The following is a 23734-nucleotide window of genomic DNA, read 5'->3' on the forward strand; positions in this document are numbered from 1 at the left end:
TTTTTAAGTGCTTTTTTAAAGAGCTTGAGTTCTGTCAGAGAGGCGAGGCAACCTGAACCCCATGCAAACAGAGCCCGGCAGCAGCACGGGGCAGGTGGCTTCTAACCAAAGACCTCTTGGGGGGGGCGCTTTGGGCTGCTCTCAGATCCATGCGGCCAGCTCTTTAATGCCGCACTTCCAGGGTCAGAAGAACAGAGAGCAGCCTGATAAGAGAATGGCCACAAAACGCCAATGACTAAAAAGAAGCGCTGAAGCAGGCTGGTGTTGGCTTCATGCCGGAGAAAGATCTTAAAACTGGGATCAGTTTATGGGTCCGGCCCAGCCGTCGGGCAGAGCGAGAGGGACCCAGCTTTCACGGCCAGTTGTGGAACAATCAGAGCTTTAAAATTGCCCATTCTGAGAGCTGAAATCCCTCCCCCTCCAAATTAAGTTTTTCAAGTTCTACTTTTAACAAAACGTTGAATTGCTAATTAAATTAATTATAGCCGGAGCTTCGCTGCCAGGTGCTTGTTGAAACGGATTCCACCTCGGTTGCAACACAACGCGGCTTGCCTTTCACATTTTGCACCTCAGAGGTGGGAGTGTCCTATTTATGGCTGTGCCCCGGGCATCAAAATATGTTGGGCGTCCCTTCCTTCACCCAGTTGCAGAATATCCACCGTGGGGGCCTGGTTTTTAAAAGGGGCTGAGGGAGGAACCAGGGAACACACGCACCCCACCCTCCTCAAAGCCCAACACTCAGCCATTGGCCTTAAAATATTCACGCCCTTTCTCAAGCTTGATCTAAAATTTGGGGCCGACGGGGAAGGTCTCGTGTTAGTCTTTCCCCTATTCTTCCTTCGAGCACCAGCGTCTTTCACAACCCTTCCCCTCCTGCCGTCACTCCCCCTTCAGCACAGGGCGCGCTCATGCGAGTAGAACATGACTTTGGCGGCTCTTGTGCAATCTCGGTCTCCTTTCTCCGGCTGAAGCGGTGGCAGCAGAGCCCACGTGTGCCACGGAGGCCCTTGTGCCACTGAGTCACGGCTCTTCGGGTGAAAACTACCCGGGCCCCCCACCCACACGCAAGCAGGGCCAAAGGGCTTGGGAAGCCATACCCATTGTCCTTGGATTGCTTGGCCACTGGGATGATGGGCATTGTAGTCTGAGACTTACGGAGGGCACTTGTTGAGATAAAGCAAAGGGTTGGTTAATATGAGCCGTGTGGCACCGGGGTTAAACTGCAGGACAGCAGCCCAGACTCTGCTCTCGACGCAGGTTCAGTCCCGGGTAGCCGGTTCAAGGCTCGCTCGGCCTGCCAGCCTTCTGAGGTCTCTGGGTGGGTAGGTGGGGTCATGCGCAGCCTGCATAATTAAATTGTGAACCAGCCAGAGAGTGTATTCTCGAAGGCTTTCATGGCCGGTTTATGATGGTTGTTGTGGGTTTTTCGGGCTCTTTGGCCGTGTTCTGAAGGTTGTTCTTCCTGACGTTTCGCCAGTCTCTGTGGCCATGGGCATCTTCCGAGGACAGGAGTAGCAACAGAACATGGACAGAGTTCCTACTCCAGTCCTCAGAAGATGCCCATGGCCACAGAGACTGGCAAAACGGTAGTAAGAACAACCTTCAGAACATGGCCAAAGAGCCTGAAAAAACGACAACAACCCTCAGCCAGAGAGTGCTTTAAGCGTTATGGGGTAGTAGATAAGCAGCACACAGTCTTTATTTATTTAATCACCCCAGCATATCCATATTCTGCTCTCTTGCTCTCTTTCACTCTCTCTCAGGATTGGATAAATCCTGTAATAAAGAAATGACAGGTTGAAAACGAAGGACAGGATTAAACCTGAGGAGGTTTCTGCGTTCCTTCCAGTACTGCAGGTCAGGTCTCTGCCCACGTGCAGGCAGACGGTCTAAAAGTGGACAAGGAAGGAGGTACAGGAAAGGGGGGGGAGTGAAACGAAAATGCCAGAAACAACGTGTAAAGAGTAACCCACTTCCTTTTGGATAAACCTGGAGACCCCTTCCATGCACCCTTTTCTCAAAAGGGGGCAGTCGGATATCCCTGCCTGACCTTAAAGGTCACTTGGGGTCAACCGGGGGCCTTAAAAAGCAGCACTTCAAAATGGGTGGGTGAGCCCAGCAGCCCCCCCGAGAGACCTGGCTCTTTGAACTTGGGCCCCCCACCCTTGTGATAAAGATCACACCCCTGAGCGGTGTTTTAATTGCCTTTCCCTCCAACTGATGCTGCTGAGAGCGAAGCAGGTTCTGCCTTCTGACATTTCTGCCCTGTCCCTGGAGTCTTCCCCAAAGTGGCTTACAAAATATCTTCCAGTGCCATCGGAAATGGCGATAAAACAAACATCGAGAGCCCCAAAGAGGCGGGGGGGGGGCTTTTCAAGGAGCTTCCCCAGGGGCTCCCTGGAGCTTCTCAGAGCCAGGCGGGGGGGGGGCTTGGCGAGCCCCCCTGGGGAGGGATTCACACGGGCCCAGCCAGGGGCATCCCTGAGAAAGCCTTGTGTGTGGGGGGGAAGGGGCTCTCTCTGGCTCAGGGCAGCAGCACAGGCCGTGGGATAACTTCGTCCCAGACTGTTTCGAGTGGCCCGCCGTCTAGATCCACCTTTGGTTAACCCATTGTGTCCCGCCAGGGGGTGGAAGGGCCTTCAGGCCCTGGGGCCTGAGTGTGTGCCGTCCTTTCTTGATGCCACAGCTGGGCAGGAAGGAAGGAAGGAAGGAGCAGATGGGCAGATTTGGTCATGCACCTCCGTAGATCTTGTTACCACGAAGGGATGAAGGCCGAGGTGTGTTGCGTGCTGCTTCCTTTATGAATGCGGGATGTCCCTTTTTGCCCGAGATTAAGTGTTCCTTTCCACCTCGTTATTGCAAAATGGGCTGGCAGCCGAACCCCTCTGGGCACCTTTCTCGTCATTTCGGTCGATGACAATGAGACATGTTCTTTATTCCAAGAAGACTCTGACCGCAAGGTGCTTCCGGGTCCCCTAAACAATGGCGTGGTGATGACTGGCTTGTGCACCTGTCGGGATGCAGGTGTGCATTTCATCAGAGAGACGCACCACCTCCTTATCATCTTATGCTCCCAGAAACCCACTCGGGGAAAGCGGGGCTTTTTGCTTCCTTCTGGCTTTTCAACCACCCACCTGACCGCCCGACCGCCCACCCACTCACTGGGTCTGAGCAAACCGCGACCTGCATTACGCACATTTAATTTGGAAAACGGAGCAGTCTTTCACAAGCCCAAGGTTTCCCCTGGTTACTGCCTTCCTGTATTTTGTTTCTTCCTGTAAACATTCCTTTGCTTTCGACGAAGAGAAGCTGCAGCTTGATCAGTTGGGAAATCAGATAAACTTCTGACGAATGCTCTCGGGGACAGAGAGAGAGAGAGAGGGCTAGCGAACCTAATTAATGGTTGCCGAATTTACAAACCCCCTGGATGTGAGGTTTTGCTAAGGTTGCGACTCCTTCTCGCTCTCCCAAAGACAAAGGTCTCAAAACTCAAAGTAATAGTTCTAAAGAGTGGACTTTTCAACGCACCGTGCATTCCAGTTCACAAATAAGGGAGTTAGCCCATTCTCTTCTAAAATAATCGGCCTTGATGAATTTTCCCCCCTACATCCTAGTATCCCATCGGCTTCAAAAAGACAATTCTGTCTGCTGACTCACCCTTCGCTCCCCAACCACCCACTCCTGAAATACCATGGAGTTTGGGTAAGGCTGTTGCTTTCTCCCATCAGCCGCAATTTATTTTAGAATTATTTTTCTTACCAACTGGATGAGAAGGAATCTCACAGGACAGGCTTCTGCAGAACTAAAGCCACATGCATGTTTTCACTGCAAAGCCTCCTGTGTTCAACGATGCTTGTTCCTGGGAGTGTGGCCAGCCTTACTGGTAGAAAACCTAAGGCAGCTGCCTCGGGCAGCCAATTTTTTTTTTGGGGGGGGGGGGTTATTTCATGCGAAAGAAGACAACAAATAGGCAGAACTGTTCAATTTGTTGCTTTCCTTGTGAAGAAGAGGAGAATGGGTTTTCTACAACCCGTGCTGGAATAATTTGGTCATTGTGGGGGCTGCTTGGAAATTTTGCTCGTTAGGACTTTGGCTTCCCAGATCCCTGAGATCTGACTATCTCAACATTGAATAAGCTAGCATAGCCATAACAAAGCCAAGTTGCAAATGATCCTGTTTATGGAGAGAGGACAGACTTTGGAAAAGCTCTCTCTGCTCCACCAGAAAATCTCTCTCTGCCTGCCCTCCTTGCCATCAGAACCGGCCCAAAATATTGGCCTCGGGGGAAAAGCATGTTTGCCACCTTGGCTTCTTGGAATCCAGTGTGGGGGTTGAAGCATAATGATGACGATCAAAGCTATGTGTTGACAAACAGCATTGAAATGTTGCCGTTGGTAAAACAAACTCCGGATTTTCTTTCCAAAAGGAGCTAATTTTCTGAGTAAACAAAAAACAAGCAATAATTGAATGATGTCAGTTCCTAGATCCCTGAGCCCTGAGTAGCTTAGCCAATTTGCCCATTGAGACATTTGCAGGGGTTTTGCAGGCGATGGCTTGGAAATGTTATTTTAAAAGAGAGAGAGAGAGAGAAAATAGCCTGTAATAACAAATCAATTCTGCTGCTTAATCAGAGGCCGAGACCAGTAAAAATGTTGACTTAGATCTCAGAGCCGAGCTGCTCTAGCACCCTTGAAGATATTCTTTAAAAGCCTGTGCATCTGGGCACGTACAAAGTGCCTTTTATGGACTGACCCGCAGATTACCCACACATACGCTGTTGTTTCTTTAGAAGTTCCCACTGCGGATTGCGTCTTCCATGAGATACACAATCAGCTTTGTCTATTGCCAAAGAAGGGATCATGTGCCCCCTTCTCTCTCCATCTACGGCTGCCTTCAGAGGAAGCACCATGAGGTGATGGTTTTAAATCTTTCTCTTTGAACTCGCAACGGAAACAAGGCAAAGGGCCTCGTTGCTGGTGGCCCCCTGGAATCGGGGCTGAGCCGTGCCCTCCTTGAACTTTTTCAAGGACAGTAGACAAGGCAGTAGGAGGTGGCTTTTTGAGCAGAACATGCCTAATCTTCCACATCTATTTTTTAAAAAAATGAATTAATTCGTGTTTAAATGTTCAGATAGTTCTTTCCTGGTACAGGAAGTTGTTTATTGGGCAATTGGTGGAGACAATGAGCTCATTCAGCCAAATCCGTAATCTCACTTGATGGATTTAAGTGGACTGATCACATTACGCTCACTTTTTATTTATTTACTTCTTGTTCATACATTAATGCCCACTTGTAGGAATGCAAGAATGTGGTCTTTGGCTCTCGTCTAGCAAGCTTGGAAGAGGGTGATGTGCTGTACGTGGCTCCACCTGATCTTTATCCTCATGATAACCCTGCGAGAAAGAGCAGGCTGAAACGCACAGAACAAAGATCGGGACGGTTCACCTTCTGCGGGGGGGGGCAGGTCATCTTAAAAAAAATTTTTTTTAACTGTCCCAAGCTGTGTTCATGCCTCCTGCAATTGTGGCCACAACGCCCCACTGCTGGGATGTTCCCAAGCAAAGCATGATGGGAATATCCTTTCCCAGTTGGCCGTGCAAGAATTTGAAGGAAGGAGGGTGGGAGCCGCTGGCCCTCTTCAGTCAAAACGTGGCATAAATCCCGTTGATTCAATGCCCGTTCTGCGTTCAGGACCAAAGGGTGGATCAAATTCCCTTAGAAATGGTGTGAAAGTCATGGGGTTTTTGTGTGTGTGTGTTTTTGCTCTGGTGACTTGAACATCCAGCTTCCTGATCATAGAAGGTGTCGCTATTTTTGACTGCGTCAAGCCACTGGCAGTCTTGTTCTTGTTTACCTTTTAGCTGTCCCAAGCTCCTAGCCCTTAAGGTCTCATCATTCATTAGAGCCACTTAGGTGGCTCATCAGGCTTGTGAGACATTTCGAAGCCTCGTGTGAAACATCCTAAGGGCGCTCTCTGTGCATTAGAAGTTTATGCACCTTTTGAGGAGCACGTTGGTTGCGATGCCTTTCGGGTGACCTCCAGAATCTCTTTCTTGGGGTGGCCTGGCATCCCTCTTTCCTCGTGGCCGGGCTGTCTTTTCCCTCACCCCCACCCCCTGGGTCATGCAGTTCCTTGCACGTTGCCCACATGGCCTTGCGCACGAGGGCCTCCATGCGCTCATTCACCCACAGGACGGCTGGTGGTTGTGGTCACCCTGGGGACCGGGGGTGGGGGCGCCTTGCGACCAGGAAGGTTGAGCAAGTTTGCAACCCCTGGAGTGGGCAGGTGACGGACTTTGAGAAACCCATGGGTGCAAAATGTCAACCTTAGCCACACAAGAAATCCCCGAGGAGAGGAGACACGGTAAACAAAGCTGTATAAGATTTGGGATTTGGGGTAGACGTGACGGATGGTGTCACATTCATGGTTTTCCGTATTTCTAACCTGCAGTTTTTAAGTGTGGTTTCCTCTGCATCTCTAGGCTTTTTCCAGGGCAGGGTGGGATATACATGGAATAAATGTTATGACAGCTGTTAATAGTCGTCATAGACAAAGGCTTTCGTAATTTTGTTCTACAAAGCGTGAGTTCAAGGCCGGAGGGGTGTCCTCTGGAAGCAAGGCTCTCCCCTTGTCCAGCCCAAATAAATGTAAATTAAAATGAAATGAAATAACGGCAGGGCCTTTAGGTTTTGGCAAGGGTTACGTATAGATCCTCAAGTGTAAGGATGTGTTTCCCCGGGAGATGAAGGCCAAGGTCATCTACACAACCTTGTGTTCCCAGTCATCATGTCTGGATGTGAAAGCTGGACAGTTAAGAAACCTGACAAGGGGGGGGGGGAATTGATTTGTTAGAATTATGGGGCTGGAGGAGAGCTTTGCGGATGCTCTGGACAACCAGAAAGACGGACAAGTGGATCCTAGAGCAAATCAAGCCTGAACTCTTTCTGGAGGCAAAAATGTTGAAGCTGAGGATGCTTTGGGCGGCTCGTGAGAAAACAAGAGTATCCCTGGAAAGGATCATCATGAAAGGATTCATCACGAACGGTGGAAGGCGCAGGAAAAGAGGAAGACCAAATATGAGGTGGACGGACCCCCTAAAGGAAGCCACAGGGTTGAGTTCGCAAGAGCTGAGCTGAGCTGGGCTGTGGATGATGAGACGCGCTGGAAGCCGCTCCTTCATAAGGTCTCCATAAAGTCAGGACGGCTTGATGGCGCATAACAACAACCTGCTGCATATACACTGCACTATTATCATCATCTCCATTCCCTTCATGGCAAAAATGATTTTATTCCTTAGTAAGGATTACAACAGAGGTTGCAAAGTTCTTAGTGACTGGAATAATCCAAGGTTGTTGTACCAATCATTGCTCTGTATTCTTTGCACTTTATTAAAAAAAGAATTAGGATAGCTTTCAGGACCAAGAGAGATGCGGCTCTCAAAATGATATAATTACGTCTTTCTATCACTTATTGCGGTTTCCACCGGTGAGTCAAAGAGGTAGGCGCTAAACTTTAGGAAGTTTTGGCCTACACTTCTGGGGATTCCCTCAACCACCGGCAAAGTTTTTAAGGTCTTCTGACCCATTGTGGGTTTGTGCCTTTTGGATCCCACACGGAATTTCTGAAGTTGGACAGCACAGTCTTAGAAAAACCTAACATACCTATTGCTACATCTCGGGCAAACATCCAAGGGTCGTGAGGCACCCTTTTTCAGACTAATGAGTCTCATTTAGCATTCCGTTCGGGTCTTGGGAATCTCTCCCGCTGGCCTCCGAACCTCTTGCGCACCCCCAGCTTGTGGGTTGCACTTGAGTTTTCCAGACCGATGAGAAAGCCCCAGCTGTCGTCGGAACCTGACCCCATCCTCGTTTGGCTTGTGATTTTATTTTATTTTTTAAGAAGAAAAACATGCCACAAGGGAGATTTCAAGGGGTGTGTGTGATAAAGCAGAGAAGGAAGAATTAGGAAATGAACAGATACCCCCGGCTGCCGGTCGAGATAAAAGGTGGCGCCAAGGTTTTAAAGGGACTGTACGAGGTCATTTAATCACGCAGAGTTCAAACTCCGGTCTTGCTTCCCAGTTTCCCAGTGGCATGATACAGAGCGAATTCTTTTTGTACCTGCAAAAATATTGGGCCTAGCCAGTTCTATTAATTCCAAGGCCAAGCTGGATTCCAAGAAAAGGCACAAGGACTCAACGTGATGAGAAAAGACAGCAGGCTTAGGAAAAGGGAGATCAAAACCCACATTTTGTCCATTTCTGGCCCTCTCTGAGGACCACCGGTGGGGGATAGAGGAAGTAGCTTTGGAAATCTTATTTTCCTGGAAAAGCGATGATTCCATGTTTGGAGAAATACGATAATCCTACATTCGTTCTTTTCACTCCGATTTTGTCTTACAAGCCATTGAGGTGTGCTAGAACGGCACGTGTGAATCAATGAAAACGGACACTTCCGCCTCGTATATTTATTATCTCCTATTTCATACGCTTACATTTAGAGACGTGGCTCTGTTCCCCTCCCACCCATCTGGGATTGTTATCAAAGCGCTGCTTGGATGTGCAAAGACCAAAAAACAAAACAAAACAAAACCACACACACACACACACACATACAGCCCTCCCTCTGAACTTTTCCATCGCCTGCATGCTGAAAATCTTCCTTCTTTCAGAAAGACTGTCTGGTGGTGGGAAGGAAACAATAATTTAATCTTGTTGAAGCTGCTGTCCTGCCGGTTTGGGTGTTCTTGTGACTCACAGAAAAGATGAGCGGCAACGTCCCAAAAAGAAAACAATGAAGGAGAAGAAATAATAATATTTTAAAATCAAAGACAGATGATGGGAGGCGGGGGGAACGCATTGTGTCCCTTCAGCTGCCATGAGTTCTCCCTCTTACCCTAGTAGAAATAATAAGGTTAATATTTCTTTCTTGATGCATTTCCTAATAAGCCATTAAAGTTTCTTCTTTTCTTCTTCTCCTTCTTCCTCCCTCTGTGTCTCTTCCCTCCTTCCCTCCCGTCTGATTGTTTTGTAAGCTGATCTTGGATACACAGCGAGCGATTACATACTTTTAGAGGGAAGACAAAAACAGCAACAGGGAAAGACGTCTGTATTGTGTGTGTACAACCCCCCCCCCTTCTTTTCTTCTTCTTCTTTCTTGCGGTTTTGGTGGTGGCGGTGGTGGGTTTGCTCATCATGCACAGGGCGTGCCCTTCCCACGTAAGGCGGTGGTGACTCAGTGGGAGCCACAAGGCTTCGCCTGGCGAGCCCGTCTTATAAAAAAGCCTGGAAGTCAGGCAGCTGCATTCGGAGTCCACCCGTCAAGAAGGGAAGGAACGAACGGTCGGAGAAAGGCCCCCTCCAGAAGCTCCACCGTCCCGGCAGCACCTAGAGATGTCTCAGAGGATCCTCTTCGTCCTCCTGGCTTCGTGGCTGGCCCTCGCGGCCCAGTCGGCCACTGTTCCTCCCAAAGGTAGGTGTCTGCCGGAGACGGCTCCCAAACCTCTTTCTCTTTCTTCGTTCCGATCGACAGTTGACAGCTCCGGACGGTGAAGCGAGAGCTCTTCCGAGTGGGCAAAACAGGGAGCCCCATCCAGCTTTGGCACGTTCCGTCCCTGACGTGGGTCGTAGCAGTGCCGCCAGCCTCCAGAGTCACACAGAGCCCTTTGTCACGCAGAGTAGAGGTTAGCCCGTTGACAGCCCCTGCTTGGTGTGTTCCCTTGCTTGTCTCGTGACCATTCCTGAGTTTCTTGGTGACCATCCTTTTCTTCTGCTGCCTTGGCACTGCAGGGTGGATAAGACTTCAAAACAATCCTACCCTCATCCTTGTGCTTGGAACCAGGGAGGGGGGGAAGAACTGTTTATCTATTTTAGCTGAGCCCTCCAAGCCTTTGATCGCTCCCAGGCCTTGGCATCTTGCAGGCCAAGAGGAAATGACTAAAAGACATTCAGACCTCATCACATGATCTGTTTCCAAACAACAGAAGTTTGGTTAGCTCTGATCCAGTTGGACCTGCTGAACTTTTAATTAAGACCCAGTGGCCCTTTTGGATCTAGAAGCTCATTGAAGATCATTGTGATTATTTAATTCTTGTATGTTTTGCAGCAGGGGGGAGAGAGAGCCATGTTTTGGTCGTCCGCGAAACAGCTCCTTTCCTTTGGGAGGAGGATAATAATAATAATAACGTGTGTTGATTAGTCTGCCAAACAGTAGGGCCGGCTTTGGTGAAACAGCCATTTCGTCCTCCCTGGCAGAGAAAACTGAGGATGAGAGAGAGCCTCCTTCCAAGGCAGCACCCTTTGAGAGCCCCTTGTTCAACGCTCAGGGATTGTGCCATAACTTTTGCTACTTCTTTCCCACCAGGAGCGAAAAGAGAAAACAACCAAAGTGGGGTTACATAAAACAGCCCCAAAACTAACAGACCATGGGGGAAAAATTATTTTCCTCAGGGTTTGTACCTCTCCTCAGCTGGCCTAGCCAACATGCTTCCTAGCTGATGTTTGAAAAAAAGGAAACTTTTCAAAAGTCTGGAAATAAATTCTTGCAATGCTGCATGGACTGTGGAAATATGTGGCTGGTTTTGAAAGCTACATACAGTATATGTAACCTGAGACCTCTTGGTGGGTGCTCTCCATCAGATCTATTTGTCTTTAAATGCATTGATAAATATTTACATTCTCCAAAGCAAAAATGGGAGTCGTTTGAGAACGGACAAGTAGTTGACAAAGAACTTTGAACAGGTTTTTGGAGCCACCCAGGATCGTATCAGCGTTTAGGAAAGACAAGAAATTCCCAGAGCCTCTTTATTCCCATAAGATCTTTCTTTCGGCTTGCAGACGGCACTTCCTGAACAAGTTCGTTGGCGAAAGTGTTGTTTAGCTAAAGTGCAAATCTGTCTAGGTTTTAGACCTCTTCTCTCAGGGATTAACTTGTGTAAACACAAGAATATCTGCTCCTGGTGGATGTTGACTTGGAGGAGGGAAGCGAATCCATCAAGATGGGGTGATGACATAGGCCATCAAGAGTAAACAAACACGAGATAGACCAGAAAATATCTGTTGTTCCAAAAAAAACTTTTGGAATTCCAGTGCATTTCAGACTTAACAAAAAGGAAAAAAAAATCTGTCTGACAATGAGCTGAACGTGGTGACTCTGATTTGTGCTCGTGGAAAATCTCTTCTGGTTACAGTCTTCCAAGGTACTGAATGAGTTTTGGGGCAGAGCAGATTTCAGCAGGTTGGACAGCACCTGAAAACTTCTTAGTAAAATCTGGCCTAGACCCAGTGTCCCCATGGAACTGGAGTCACCAGCCTGCATTGGGACCCACGACCCCCCCCCCACTTGGCCCGTGATGGAGGTGCCCTCCTATGCTGAAAGAGTGCTGGTCCTTCAGCATGGATTTCCGATGCAGCCGGAGTCTTCCTGCAACTGAAGAGACGGATCACTGTCGTGGAGGAGAGGAGGAATACATTTGCAAACCCGCGATGGGCAGAGACTTCCACAGGTGGACTGCAAGCCACCCACAGATCGAAGGAGTTCCTGCAGCCAGATCGACTTTCTGCCCACATTTCATGGAGAACATGTCGGAGTCATCCAGGTAGCCTCTCTCAGGTAAAACAGGCACGGCTGCCCTGGCCCCAAACGTTAATGAAAGCCTCGCTGATGTGGCCCAGTAAGAAGAGAGTTCCTGCCTCCTGCCAAGGGTGTGAGCGCGCAAAGGAAGTCCGACAGGCTCACCTTGCTCCAATACGGATGCGGAGAGGAAGTCGTTTTAAACTGATTAATGAATTAAAAATATTTTTACCCTGCCTTTCTTCTTGAACAGACCTCATAACGGGTGATTTAACTGAAGAAAGAAAAAAGAAAAAAAAGAAAAAAAAAAGCTGATCTTCATCCCACCTGGAATAACATCCACCCTCGCCGGCAAGGAAATCCGGAGAGGGTTTAAAGTACCTTGTTTATAGTCTGGCTGGGATTTAGTTCCAAAAGACGCCCTGGGTTGTTTTACCTGGCATGGATGGTCTGCTTAGTTATTGAATCCACATCTCCTCTCGTTTCAACCCCACCCCACCCTCCCCTTTTTCCCGTTTACTAGGCGATGGAGGAGAGAAGCCGCCGCCACCACCTTCCGATGATCTCCAACAGGAAATGATGCCCGACCAGGTGCTGCTGGACTTTCTCTTCCAACATCCCATCGACGACCAAGCCTTGGACGGTGAGCAAGGGAGAGTGTCTCGGTTGTTGAAGATCTGTTCTGGGTGTGTGTGTGTGGAAAGGGCCAGCTTCAGAAGGCAGCTGTTGTGAGCATAGGCATCCTTTGAACAGAACAGAAAAATGTCCCCACGCCTGTTTATTTCTCTCTGTATTGCACTTATTGCCTGGTTTTCCACTCATGGGCTGTGCATGGCAATCCCAGCTCTCCAACATCTCATGTTAATGTTCACAACATCCCTGTGAGGTGGGTCAGGCAGAGAGAGCATGGCCAGGCCGAGATCCCTCGGCGATGTCTGTGGCTCAGCGAGGACATCTTCCTGAGTCCCGGACGGAGGCTCTAACTGCTCTCCCGCACGGCTCTGCTTTTTTTTAAGGTGCCGACGTCACGGGCATCGTCCAGACCCCTCTGCGGCCTGCCTTCGGCCCCCGGGGGAGGCGTCCTGGGTGCCACGACGACCTCCTCTGTACCCGGGAGCCCCCCGTCTACAAACTGGACGAATTCCCGCCGGCCCGGCCCACCGTCGACAACCTCGCCAACATCTGCGCGGAAGGACGGAAGAAGGCTTCCTACGGGCCCTGGAATCTGCCCCAGACGGGCTTCTCCCACCTGAGCCGCCAGGGGGACGCCCTCAACGCCCTCGAGGACGACCTGGATCGATGCTGCCAGCTGTCCGAGGAGGAGAAGCTGCCCTGCTCTTCCGAGGCGGTGAGTCCCCCTTGGCCCTGCCTCTCACGGGCTCGCCAAGAGAACGACGTTTTAAAACAACTTAAAAAGCCAAAGGCCGGGCAGAATCAGGCCCGGATGTCCCAGGGCCAGAGGGTTCTGCCCTTTTCCTGTCTTTTGGCGGTTCCCCTAGCTTTGAGATGGGGTTTCCTCAATTGCAAACCCTTTTCATAAGGCTTAGCAAGCAGGTGAAATTAGGGTTTTAAGGATTCCACTCCCTTTATGAGTAGGAGAGTCTTGGCCTGGAGATTGGAGTTGAAAGAGTTTCTGAGGTCCATCGCGGGAAGGTCTTTCTGGACTGTCCAAAAACTACGATGTTTATGAGTCCCCCCCTCCAATTATTTGCTTTTCCGGCTCTGTGGCTGGGAAGAGGCTGTGATGAAGGCGGGATGAGGGAGTCGCACTCTTCCCGCGACCCAGGTCCTCGCAGCTGCTGTGTGCCTCCTTCGGCCCTCGCACCCGGGAGTCCCTGTCTGTCTGACCGTCCGTCCGTCTCTCCCCCTCACCCTCCAGTGGTCGGACGCCTTGGCGCAGTTCTGCGAGGCCGAATTCTCCACGAAGACCAAGCCTTACCACTGCTGCCTGCTGGAGGGGGCCCCCCAGGAGCGCTGTTTCCTCCGGGAAGCCCCTTCCCCAAAGGATGGCAGCCTCCGGGGCCAACCCTCTCCAGGGGAGAAGCCGGGCTCCTGCACGGATCCTTCCCGGTGCAACACCGCGGAGCTGGCGAGCCCGCGGTCGGTCCCGAAAATCTCCTTCCCTCCGGGGGAGCCCACGGACGCCAATATTCTCAATATTTGCAAGCTGAGCAAATTCCGTCCGCGATACCCGGCTGCCCGTCTCCCAGAGTCACATTTTGGATGGGTGGTGCTCCAAGCCCGGGCCGTGAACCGCGTGGAAAAGGCGTTCAAGAAATGTTGCCGGGCCAAAGATGTGGGTTGCGCCCACAGAGGGGTGAGTGAGCCGAGCCACGCGGCCTTTCCGGAAGGCTTCCCGGCGCTTCGACCACCACCCTCCGTGTGTCTCCTGCTGCGGGGGCGTCCCTCCCAGCCTCCTGCGCTCTGTGGTTGCCTTTTCATCCCATGTGTCGTGTGTGTCGCGTACGTGCAGGTCCAGTGCTTATTAACCAATCGCTGCTACCTCTCGCTCTCTTACCTTGGGGATTGTGTGTATGTGTGTGTGTGTGTGTGTGTGTGTTCCTCTGCCAGCCTCCTGCCCCTTTTCAAAAACCCTTCTTTTTTTCCCCCCCGGCAGTGGGAAACCACCCTGATACAGTACTGCAAGCAGGAATTCTCGGTGAAGACCAGGCCTCACATGTGCTGTAAAGAGAAACAACTGGATGACCGTCTTGCCTGCTTCGCCATCCAGGCCCCTTACCCAGCCTATGACAAGGAGGTCACGACAGTGAATCTGGCCCAGATCACCTCCTCGCTCCTGGACTCCCTCTGCCGACCCGTCAGCCTTCTGAGCAAGCAGTGAGTCGACTTTCTTCCCTGGTCGGGCCCCGACTCCTAGCTGTCAGGGCACAGAGCTTGTAAAAGTTACTTTTGGTGGGCCAGGGGTCTCGGACTGTGCTCCTCCTCCCAAGCCCGCGTGGCTGTCGCTGGTCCTGCCGGGAGGAACATTCCAGGGAACTTGAGGAAATTACATTTGGATGGCAACTCCCGGATTCTCCCGGACGGTGTGGTGCAGGCTTTCAGGAGGCTGTCAAGTGTAATTCAGCAAAGTACCATTTCTGTGTTCTATGCAAAGCAGCAAAGCCCTGGGAACGCTGAGTCACAGCCCTCTCAATTATTTTGTTGGAGAGATTTAAAAAAACCTTAATTGTGAGCAGATATCATCTCTGTTTCCTCTACGGCTGCGCCTTTAGTCCCGTCCTGTTTCCTCCCCTTGCGCCAGCCACTTCTTTGTAGAGAAGGGAGCGCGGAGGGTGCCTGTTAAAAAAAGGAGAAAAGGGGGATGATCCTGAGTTTGAGCCCAAGACATTTTGCCCCCTGAGGCCGAATGGCAAACCAGGCCCCTCCCAACTCCCACCGAAGATAAAGGGCCTGAATGCAAAGCCAGCCAAGTTGTTTTGCTACCCAAGAAAACCCCACAAGAAGCTCCTCCCTCTGTAGCTTTAAACAAAAAAACAAAAAGCCCCAAACTGGACTCCTTAGGTGACCATTTGCTGTTCTTCAGGGCTAAACCGGCCTCTTGGGGTGGCTACTGCACCTGGCCCCAGGCTCGGGCTGGCCCTTGGAGGCATTCATGGCCTCATTCTTTCCTGCCACCCCAGAGTCTCTCTCTCCCTCTTTCTCTCTCTCTCAACACACCACATGCTTGGAAGGAGACCCAGGAACGGTGACCAAGAGTCCCTGTAACTGAGCAACTCCATCCACCCCACCCCAGCCCCTGCCCACCCCCCAACCCCAGGACCTGCTTTAGAGGATTGTTCTGTGCCATCACCTGCACGGGGCTTTTGGCCAAGCGGAAAAGAGGCTGCCCTGCTCATCCCGTGTAGAATTTGGGACTGAGGAAATGACAGGCAGCGCTGCATGGCGCCTCCAGGATGGGAGGTGGCCGAGAGAAGGCACCTTATGCGGAGGAAGGAAGGAGGAGGAAGGAGGAGGAGGGAATGGAAGCATCCGGGTGGCTTAGGAAATGAATTCAGGGAGGAAGGCAAATACTGTAGCTGGAATAAATGGGTCGGCTGCTCCCTCTTGTGGCTGAAATGCAGAGTGCGTCCCCCATTTTTTGGTGTTGGCCCGTCTGTTGAGAAAACTCTTAACCTTTTCTCTCTCTCCCTCCCAATATGTTCCCGTTTAACTGGGAGTTTAGAAACATTACTTCTTGGATGACAACTGCATTGTTTCTGGCATGCCTCTCCCCCCAACCCTTTACTCTTACTGATGAATGATTTATTATTTCCAAATCGACAGGAAGCCCATCCCGGCTTTGGTCCAGAACATCACGGAGCCCTGCTGCCCCTTGCAAGCCGAGCAGAGGACCCAGTGCGCTCAGGAGACGGTGAGTCCCTTCCTGGGTGGTGGAAGCAGTTCTGGGTCGGGAAGGAGACAGACCGGGCAGGGGGACGGGGTGGGGGAACCTCCCCTAACTCACCAGGGGGGGGTATTCATACCACCGGAGGGGGCGCCTCCACATCTGTGTGGGTGAGAGGAAGGGCTTCGTAACAGCGGCAAAGGATTCCGTCCCTGTTCTCAGCTCCTTCCAATCCTTATCACCCCTCCTTGATTCATCTGTGACCATTAGGCATGCCAGCACAAACTTCGGACACTCATGTATTTCTGCAAATCCCATTTCTCCTCGCCACCACCTTAAAACAAATGATCAGTAGAATAGTAGATAAACAGAAGGCCCAGAAACCTGTCAGTTTAGAAAAAGGGGGACACCTTTTATCCAGTTTTTTTTTGATGAAGGGATTTATGCCCTGGGAGAAGCTTGCTGAGCTGAGTACAGTATTCCTTTCCTCCCCCCCCTTCTCAGATGAAACATTTCATGTTTTGAAATGCAAATATACTTTTTTAAAAAAAAAATGCTAGTGGACATTTCGAATTTCAGTTTGGCTGCCCTGAATTTCTTACCCTTTGTGTACGCTTTCCTGAAATTCCCTCCCAAATGAAAAGTTAGAGCCGAATTAGATAACATGAAAAAGTTTTCTTTCCCTTCTGAGCTGCCGGCTTCCTCCTCCGATGGTCGCCCCTTTGCAAAAGGAAACACCCCCTGAAACTTTGCACCTCTGGTCTCCTCCTCTAGAAATCCCAGTTCATCGCCAACATCTGCAGCTCTCAGAAGAAAACCTGGAAGGATCCCCAGAAGTGCTGCGCCCGGGAGGAAAGCCAGGCTCGTGACGACTGTTTCAACCTGAACTACCTGAGCGACGTGGCTTATGCGGCTGTGGATCAGATCTTCCCCCCGGCAGAGCCGGCCGTCTAAGCCTGCCATTGACAGTCCCGTCTCTCTCTCTCTCTCTCTCGGTCTGCACTGACTCTCCACTTCAAGAGAGCCTCCCTTTTGTGGCACTTTATTTCCTAGGCGTTGGCTCCAGACGGATCAGGGCCAACCCTAGATAAAAGTTCTAGATTAGATCTTGTCTTGCTTTGGGCCTCGTTTTCACCTTCCACCCTTGGGAGCATTTAACGGTGTGTGTTTCCAGCTTCTTGTGGGGCCAGGATTGGGGTCAGAAAGAGGGGAAGAAGGTATTTTTCTTCTCCCCTTGCGGCTCCTGCCAGCTCCACCTTCGCCAGCTGGCCCAGTTAGGGGCTGGTGGTGGTGGCCGGAGCACTCTGTTCCTCAAGAGGGAAAGAGAGTGTTTGGATCAGGGCTAAATCTCTGAACGGTCCCTCTGGTCCCCAACGTGCTGCTGGATGCTTTCCGCTCAGGCGCAGGGCCCAAGGAGGGATCACGGCGTGCCTGGGGGTCGGTTTCCGAGTGGCTTTCCCGCCGGGCTTTGGAAAGGCAGACCGGCGTGTCCCGCAGCCCGAACAGGGAGGGGGAGACCTGAGACCTCCCGCCTCGGGTACCGGCAAGCCCACCCAGCAGCAGAAGGCCAGGAGGAGAAACGGGGGGGGGGGGGGGCTGGAATTTTTTTGGTTAGCTTGGTTCCCTTCTCACCTTTCTTGACTTTGGGGGGGGGGTCCCTGTTGCAGACTCCTTTGCTCGCCCTTGTTGCGACCCTGCTTTGTACAGCCGTCTCCGCCAGAGGCACCGGGGGCCTTTAATAAACCACTTTTTGGGGAAAGAACCTGTGTTTATCTTCACTCTTTCTGTCTGTCTGGCGCCTTCACACGAAACCCTCCATCCCTTGGCCTCCCTCTGACGGGGCACAGTTTGGACACACCAATTTGGGGGGGGGGGTGCAGGAGAAATACGTTTTCAGGGATGGACAAGATTTTCGGACAGGGATTTGGGGAGAAGCAAGCAAAATCATCTGGACTCCTTCCTTGGGGGTGGGGGGAGGCACCCACAGAGGCGCAGGCTATACAAAGGGCCCCACGGGGGTGGGGTGGGGTGCAGGCTTGCATATTTTTTTCCTTTAAAGATACTTTAGGCCCCAGTTTGGGGGAAACCAAGCAGTCTGCAGGAAAATACATATATATTTTTAAATCTGTGTGAAATTCTGGAGCTCTGATGACTGACTCCTCCAGGACTTTTACAACCTGCTTGCATTGGATCCGGAGCAGTTGAGTGAAAGAAAAGGCACCGGTGGCTTCTTAGGAAAGGTGACCTTGTCCTGCCTGGGATGGAAGAGGAAACCTCATGCCTTCCAACGTGGGAATGTGGGAGGCAGAGATCCGGGTTTTCTTCTAGAAAAAGGCTCCGTCGGTGAGCTAACCATTTGCTTGTTGTCTGAACGGCTGAGCTGAGTGTGTGTGTGTGTCTGTGTGTTTCCTCCAGTGGCCAAGAATAATCCCGGCCCCTCGGCGTGGACGAACCGTCGGCCAGCCCCGCTGAACCTGGCACCCGCTCTCTTTTAAAGCAAACAGTCCCGGCAGCCTCGAGGGTGGCGCGCTGGGCAGGCCAGCCAGAGGGTGGGCAGGGATCCCAAACAAACAGCCAGCCGCTGATCTGGGGACCCTTTTAACAACACGCACGCCCCCTCGCCTTTTCAGTCAGCAGAGTTCACTGGGGAAAGAAAAGCAGAGAGCGGTTTTAAAAGCCAGGCCTAAGATCACAGGGTCAGGGGGCCCTAGGCGAACCTAAACAATGGCTGCCGGGCTCAGGCGCTGGCACGATTCTCCTGCTGTCCACCCCCCCCCACCCCCCCCAGCTTGGGTGACCAAATTCAGGAGAACAAGGCCTGGTTTTTAACAGCAGAGGTTTAGACCAAAGGGATGCCCACCGAAGCAAAGATGGTCAACTGCAGAACCAACCCCCCCCCCTTTTAAAAAGGCTTACAGGTTTTCCTCTCTGAGCCACGCAAAGGTCCGTGGGCAGCACCTGTACATTTTGCTTCTGTGAGAGCAGAGGGTGGCTTCAGATTTGTGGCCATCTGGTGGGAGAGAGTTCCACAAGCTTGCTCAAAGGGGAAGGCTGCATGAGAATTTTTGTCCAAATGTTGGGGCCGCCCATGCACACACTCTGTCCTTCAAGGAGATTGCAGATAGTTGTGGGGAGACCGAGACAGCAGAGGTAGTCCCAGGCGCAGGCTCCTCCAGATGCGGTTGCACTACAGTTCCCATGAGCCTCAGGTGACAGAAGCCACAGTGTTAGCAGCTGCCGTCCCATCACGATCAGGACGGCTTGTCTTGGGAGAGGAAGCCGAAGGAATACAGTTACTTCCCCCATGGGGGTCAGACTACCAGCACCATCATCCCCAAAGCCTCTTTGGTGGGGAAGGTGGGAGGCATAGCGTAATGCCTTTTGGGAGTGTCAGCGCCTGGGATCAGGGCTCACCGGGCCCTTTTGCTGAGCTCCCACGCTGTGCCGGGACCAAACGCGGCCTCACCACCCTTGCCCATTTTCTGGCGGTTCAACGCCCTGCGTTTTTTAATTTCCTCGGGAAACGGGAGCGAAAACAAGAGAGCCGGCTTGCTTTGGCAGCAGTTTCTGTGCTCCCGTCTCCACCAAGGCCGAGGAGCTCTTTGATTTGGCCCTCCGGGTTATTTCGGTGGGAAGAGGCTGCAAAGCCCGGAGCGCGACTACCTCGGCCGTCTCTGCTGCAGCCGGACAAGCCAGGCAGTGCCTCTTCCCTAGACGGTCGCCCTTTTGCACCCGGGAGCTGCCAGAAACACACCTCCCGTCCTCTCCCTTTCCTGTTTTCCCTCCTTTCTGAGCGTGAGTGGATGACCCCAAGGAAGGCGGACCGTCTCCCCCGCCTGGAGGTGAGGCCACCCAAGGGTCACCGGCGGCTACCTGCGCCAGGTGCAGATGCCAGCCCTTCCTCTTGCGGTCTGGGCTTCTCATGCATACTTTTGGGAGGAGAGGAGCCCAGCCTGCGGTTTTTGGAAAAGCCAGCCTTCCCCCCTCTCTGGCAGTCGCGCGGCCGCCTGGCAGGGGCCAAGAAGCACTTTCTGCTCCACTTTTCAGCCCCGCGTCCCTGCCAAGCCCTCGCAGCCAACAAAACTTCCACGACGGCCCTTTTTATGGACACCGCAGTGGCGGCTGATCATCCCACGGCCCTTTCCCCCTTCTTCTTTGGGCTCGTCTTCTTAGCAGCTTCCAAGTCGTTTTCGGTTCAAGATGCCTCCCTCGACCCAGAACAGATGATGGCCTTATTTTACAGGGAATGAATGAACCTCCCTTTTGAGTGCCCCTGGCTCACGTCAGCATCATAACAGCTCTGTGAGGCAAGGCAAGGCAGAGGGGCCAGGCCAGGCCAGCCCCTTTCCCTGCCCAGAGTTCCCAGTTCCCAGTCCAACTTCCTAACTGGGCACCTGTGAGTTTTCTGGACCGCAACTCCCACAATCCCCCAGGACAGGAAGGCCATTTAGCCACTGAGGGAGACCCTTTCCACACACACACACCCAACATCTCTCTTGCTCCAAAGAGAGATGGCGCCCGGCCACACAGTTACCTCTGCGGCTCATGTGTAAAGGGCTCCTCATGAGCAAACGGCGGAAAGGCCTGTAATCATGACCTACAGCTGAGCCTGGAGCAGAGCCCCCTGGCCCTTGCCGGAGAGGGAGGAAGGATTGTTTGGTCTGTCTACCAATTTCCCAGGCTCCCCGGCATGTCCCGCGCCTGGGACTCTGCATCTGGATCAGGCCCTTCTGGGGGCCCAGTTCCCTCCTTCCGCCCCCCAGGCAGCCTGGACCCTCCACCTGCCTCAGCTCTGCTTCCAGGTAAAAGCCACCGAAGGAAGGAAGGGCTCTCCTCCTTTTGCAGCCCTCCTCCAAGCATCCAGGTGAGCTCCTGGTCGCAACCTGCAAACCTGGGACCACAGAGAAAGGGGGGGAGCGAACCCCAATCTGGACAGATGCCCCCCCCGCCGGGGGGAGCCAAGCCAGGCTGAAAACGTTCCCCTTGTCGGTTCCCCAGGACGGACGGCCCGTCTGTGGCCTCGGTCGGAGGCCCCTCCGTCTCGCCTTCGGTGGGATTTGGCGGCTTCCAGAGATCGGGTTGGGGGGGTTGGGGGGGAACCTGCTGGAAGCTGCTCAAGCCGGGGCTGTTGTCTTAACATCCCCTTCCAGGAGAAGGCTGCACGGATGAGGTTTAAGAGGCGCCACCCTGTCCAAAACCTTTTGGCAGGATCGTCTCTCTCGCCTTGAACTCTGCACGCCATCGCGAGGCCACGGTCGGCCGGCCCTGGTGGTAACCGTGAGGGTCCCGCTGTGAAGGGACATGGATCGGGGCCCAGCGACCTCTCCCCCCTCGTCTTCCTCATCACCTCAAAGGGTTGGATGAAAAACAAAACCTCCTTGATTCGAAAGGTTGGCTTTTGAAAGGACCCCTTTACCGAGGAGATTGTGGAAAAAGGGGGTTCAGTGGCTCTCCCACCTCAGGCTGCAAAAAAAGTCTTGGGATGCTCCCCAAATATCTTCGACTGGCCTTCTTTGGCCTCAGCCTTAGGCGGGGGGGGGGAAGGGGCCAGGGCAGGCAGCCGATTTCGGGGGGGGGGGGTTACACAAGAACAGCGAATCATTCGCTCTTCCTAGAGGACACTGAAGGTTGCTTTTTTTTTTAACCAGGTCTTTGCCCAACCTTAATTTTGTGCGCTCAGCCTCTGCTGATCCTTGCAGAGCCCCCAGACGGAGGTCTCTCTCCAGGAATCCGAGCGGACCGAGGGCCGCAGAGCCTGGAATCTGCTCTAACCGGCATGAGCTTGGATTCGGCTTTTCCCGACAAGAAAACCGCTCTGCTGTCTTGGCCGCCGTGCTGCAGGCGCTTTAACTGGTTGCACATGGCATGCAGCAGAGAGGCCAGGAGACCAGAACTTTCTCTGGCCCCCGGCCAAATCTGGAAGCCGCCCGAGGAAAGCCAAGGTGGGGGAAGCTAGGATGCGCGCAAAAGCAGGGAAAGTCCAACTCTGGGACCCCAAGCCTGGCTGAAATGGGTAGGCTAGTGGGGCAAAAGGAAAGGGCCTCCCTCCCTCCCTCCTTCGGCTTCCCTCCCCTCCTGCCTGGTCGAGGCCGGACTCCACCAACTAATGTCACCAAATACCAATCAAGGCCAGCTACTAAAACGTGCCTTTCTCGCCCCGGGCCCCCCCAATTCCTTCCTCTTCCAAGTACGTTCTAATGTTCCGAAAGGCACCTTCAAACCAAAGTCTTGAGGTGGCAGAAGGGCTTCCTCTTTGTCGAACTCGGCATGTGGAAAGAGGCACGGATGCATCTGTCTAGAGAGATGATGCGTAATTTCACTGCCTTGCGTTTTTATCTGGCTGTGGACGGACGGCAAGGAAGGGAGGTTTGGGCTCCCAGACTAAACTCCGCATATGGCTTTGATTAAAACCAACCCTTGTGTGTCTTTCAGGAGATCTCCCTCCGAGGCCGCCCGCCTGCCTGCCCTGTGCCTGTGGATCTGCGATTTGCATTTCTACATATTCAGCAGTTTTGGGATCAGCATCTTTTCCCCAGAAAGACACCTCTTTTAAGGCAATTAAATCCAGCCTCCACTAAGGACCCGGTAAGTGATATTCAGGTGGTATCTTTGCACTACTGAGGACTAGAAACTTTATTTTCTAAAGCCAGCATTGCAAATGCTGGATTCAGCATCCCAATGATAATGGGAAATGTAGTCCACACAGGTGGAGGTTCCTGCGTTGGGCAGGATGCCTGTGGTAGAGACAGGCATGAAGCTGATCCCACACCCAGCGTATGCCCATAATAAGCATCGAAAATATCGCTGTCTATCAGATCAAATGGAACAAAATGAAAAAGACCACGAAGCTTGCTATTTTTAGCAGGTTGTTTCTGCCCAGCCCCTAAAATAGATTCCATCACACCACTAATTAATGTCCTTTAAAATGCCACCACTTACTTCACTGCAAAGTTTTCTGGGGCTTCTAAGTTCATGACGACCATCCCCTTTCATTTCTTCCTAGCACCTGGTCTGCAAAGATGGACTATTCCTGTTTCTGGAGGTTCTCTGTAAACATCTGGTTGATAAACAAGCCCAGAGCCAGAGGGAACTCGGGGAATTCAACCATTTCTTCAACCAAAGCATATTATTACTCGTCCAGTCCACAATCTGACTGTTGAGTTTAGAAATTTTATTCTGGAGGTGTATGCGGGGGAGAGGACTACAATTCCCAGAATGCTGGCTGGGGGATTCCGGGAGCAGTAATCCAAGAAACGAACTCTTTCAGGCTAGTGAGAAATAAAACTGGTCCCTTCTGGGGTTTATCTTTGCTGGCTTTCTTCTCCACGCCTGTGTTCTCTGGCATAAAGGAATAGAATAATTGTGGCATAAATTCTTGGAAATACATTTACTCAGAAGGAAGCTGTCCTGCGCTCAGATAGGATTTACTCCCAAGGTAGGCGTGCCTGGGATTTTGCGGCTTGACTTAGTGCTTTTCGGGGACGACGTTTGTTCCTTTGATCGGGGAATATAATTTGCTTCTCTCCCCCCCCCCGCCACATTTTAGATTGATGCTGGATCCTTCTGTGCCAGGTTGCGACAGAGGGGAAAGGAAAGCAAGGTGTTCGCCCAAAGCACCACAGCTAAATACTCGGGCATTTTACAAGGAGATTATTTAAGGCTGGCTATTTTCAAAGTGTGCCCTCCCCTCCCCTTCCTGTTCCAAGAAGGGGTGAGCGCCGAAGGCAAGCTTATCAACTGAACTCCAAAACGAAAGGTTGCTGTTTTTAGAAATGCAGTTTTGTGAAAACATGACATAGGAGTGTAGTTTCCTGAACT

The 23734-nt window shown here is 52.0% G+C and overlaps 2 protein-coding genes and 1 long non-coding RNA gene across 7 annotated transcripts in view; 2 read left to right on the plus strand and 1 right to left on the minus strand.

Annotated features, from left to right (window-relative positions):
- Nucleotides 1-17678, plus strand: part of LOC110081517 (threonyl-tRNA synthetase 2, mitochondrial) — a 33735-nt gene extending 16057 nt beyond the window's left edge. For 2 of the 4 annotated variants that reach the window (XM_072984027.2, XM_078382168.1), the window contains exons 18-23: nucleotides 12095-12214; nucleotides 12588-12919; nucleotides 13451-13888; nucleotides 14189-14409; nucleotides 15856-15943; nucleotides 16691-17678. In XM_072984027.2, coding sequence (XP_072840128.2) covers nucleotides 12095-12214; nucleotides 12588-12919; nucleotides 13451-13888; nucleotides 14189-14409; nucleotides 15856-15943; nucleotides 16691-16870 — 1379 coding nt within the window. In that variant the 3' untranslated portion in view covers nucleotides 16871-17678. Of the gene's footprint in view, nucleotides 1-1763; nucleotides 2411-12094; nucleotides 12215-12587; nucleotides 12920-13450; nucleotides 13889-14188; nucleotides 14410-15855; nucleotides 15944-16690 lie in introns of those variants that run through there. The other 2 variants (XM_072984028.2, XM_072984029.2) reach the window with 2 other exon arrangements.
- Nucleotides 8453-15801, minus strand: LOC144584920 (uncharacterized). The gene is made up of 2 exons (XR_013539409.1): nucleotides 15383-15801; nucleotides 8453-14868 (listed from the first exon to the last, which is right to left on the minus strand). It is a non-coding gene; the product is annotated as an uncharacterized LOC144584920 (long non-coding RNA).
- A 4026-nt stretch (nucleotides 17679-21704) lies between the features above and the next one.
- The window catches only part of ADAMTSL4 (ADAMTS like 4), a 46096-nt gene continuing 44066 nt past the window's right edge, over nucleotides 21705-23734 (plus strand). Inside the window, exons 1-2 of one of the 2 annotated variants that reach the window (XR_012082062.2) lie at nucleotides 21705-21858; nucleotides 22349-22501. The gene's annotated coding sequence lies outside the window, so the exon portion shown is untranslated. The remainder of the gene's footprint in view (nucleotides 21859-22348; nucleotides 22502-23734) is intronic. The other variant, XM_072984020.2, reaches the window with a different exon arrangement.

The sequence above is a fragment of the Pogona vitticeps genome, chromosome 15 (genome assembly GCF_051106095.1).
Source record: "Pogona vitticeps strain Pit_001003342236 chromosome 15, PviZW2.1, whole genome shotgun sequence".
NCBI classification, from domain to species: domain Eukaryota; kingdom Metazoa; phylum Chordata; class Lepidosauria; order Squamata; family Agamidae; genus Pogona; species Pogona vitticeps.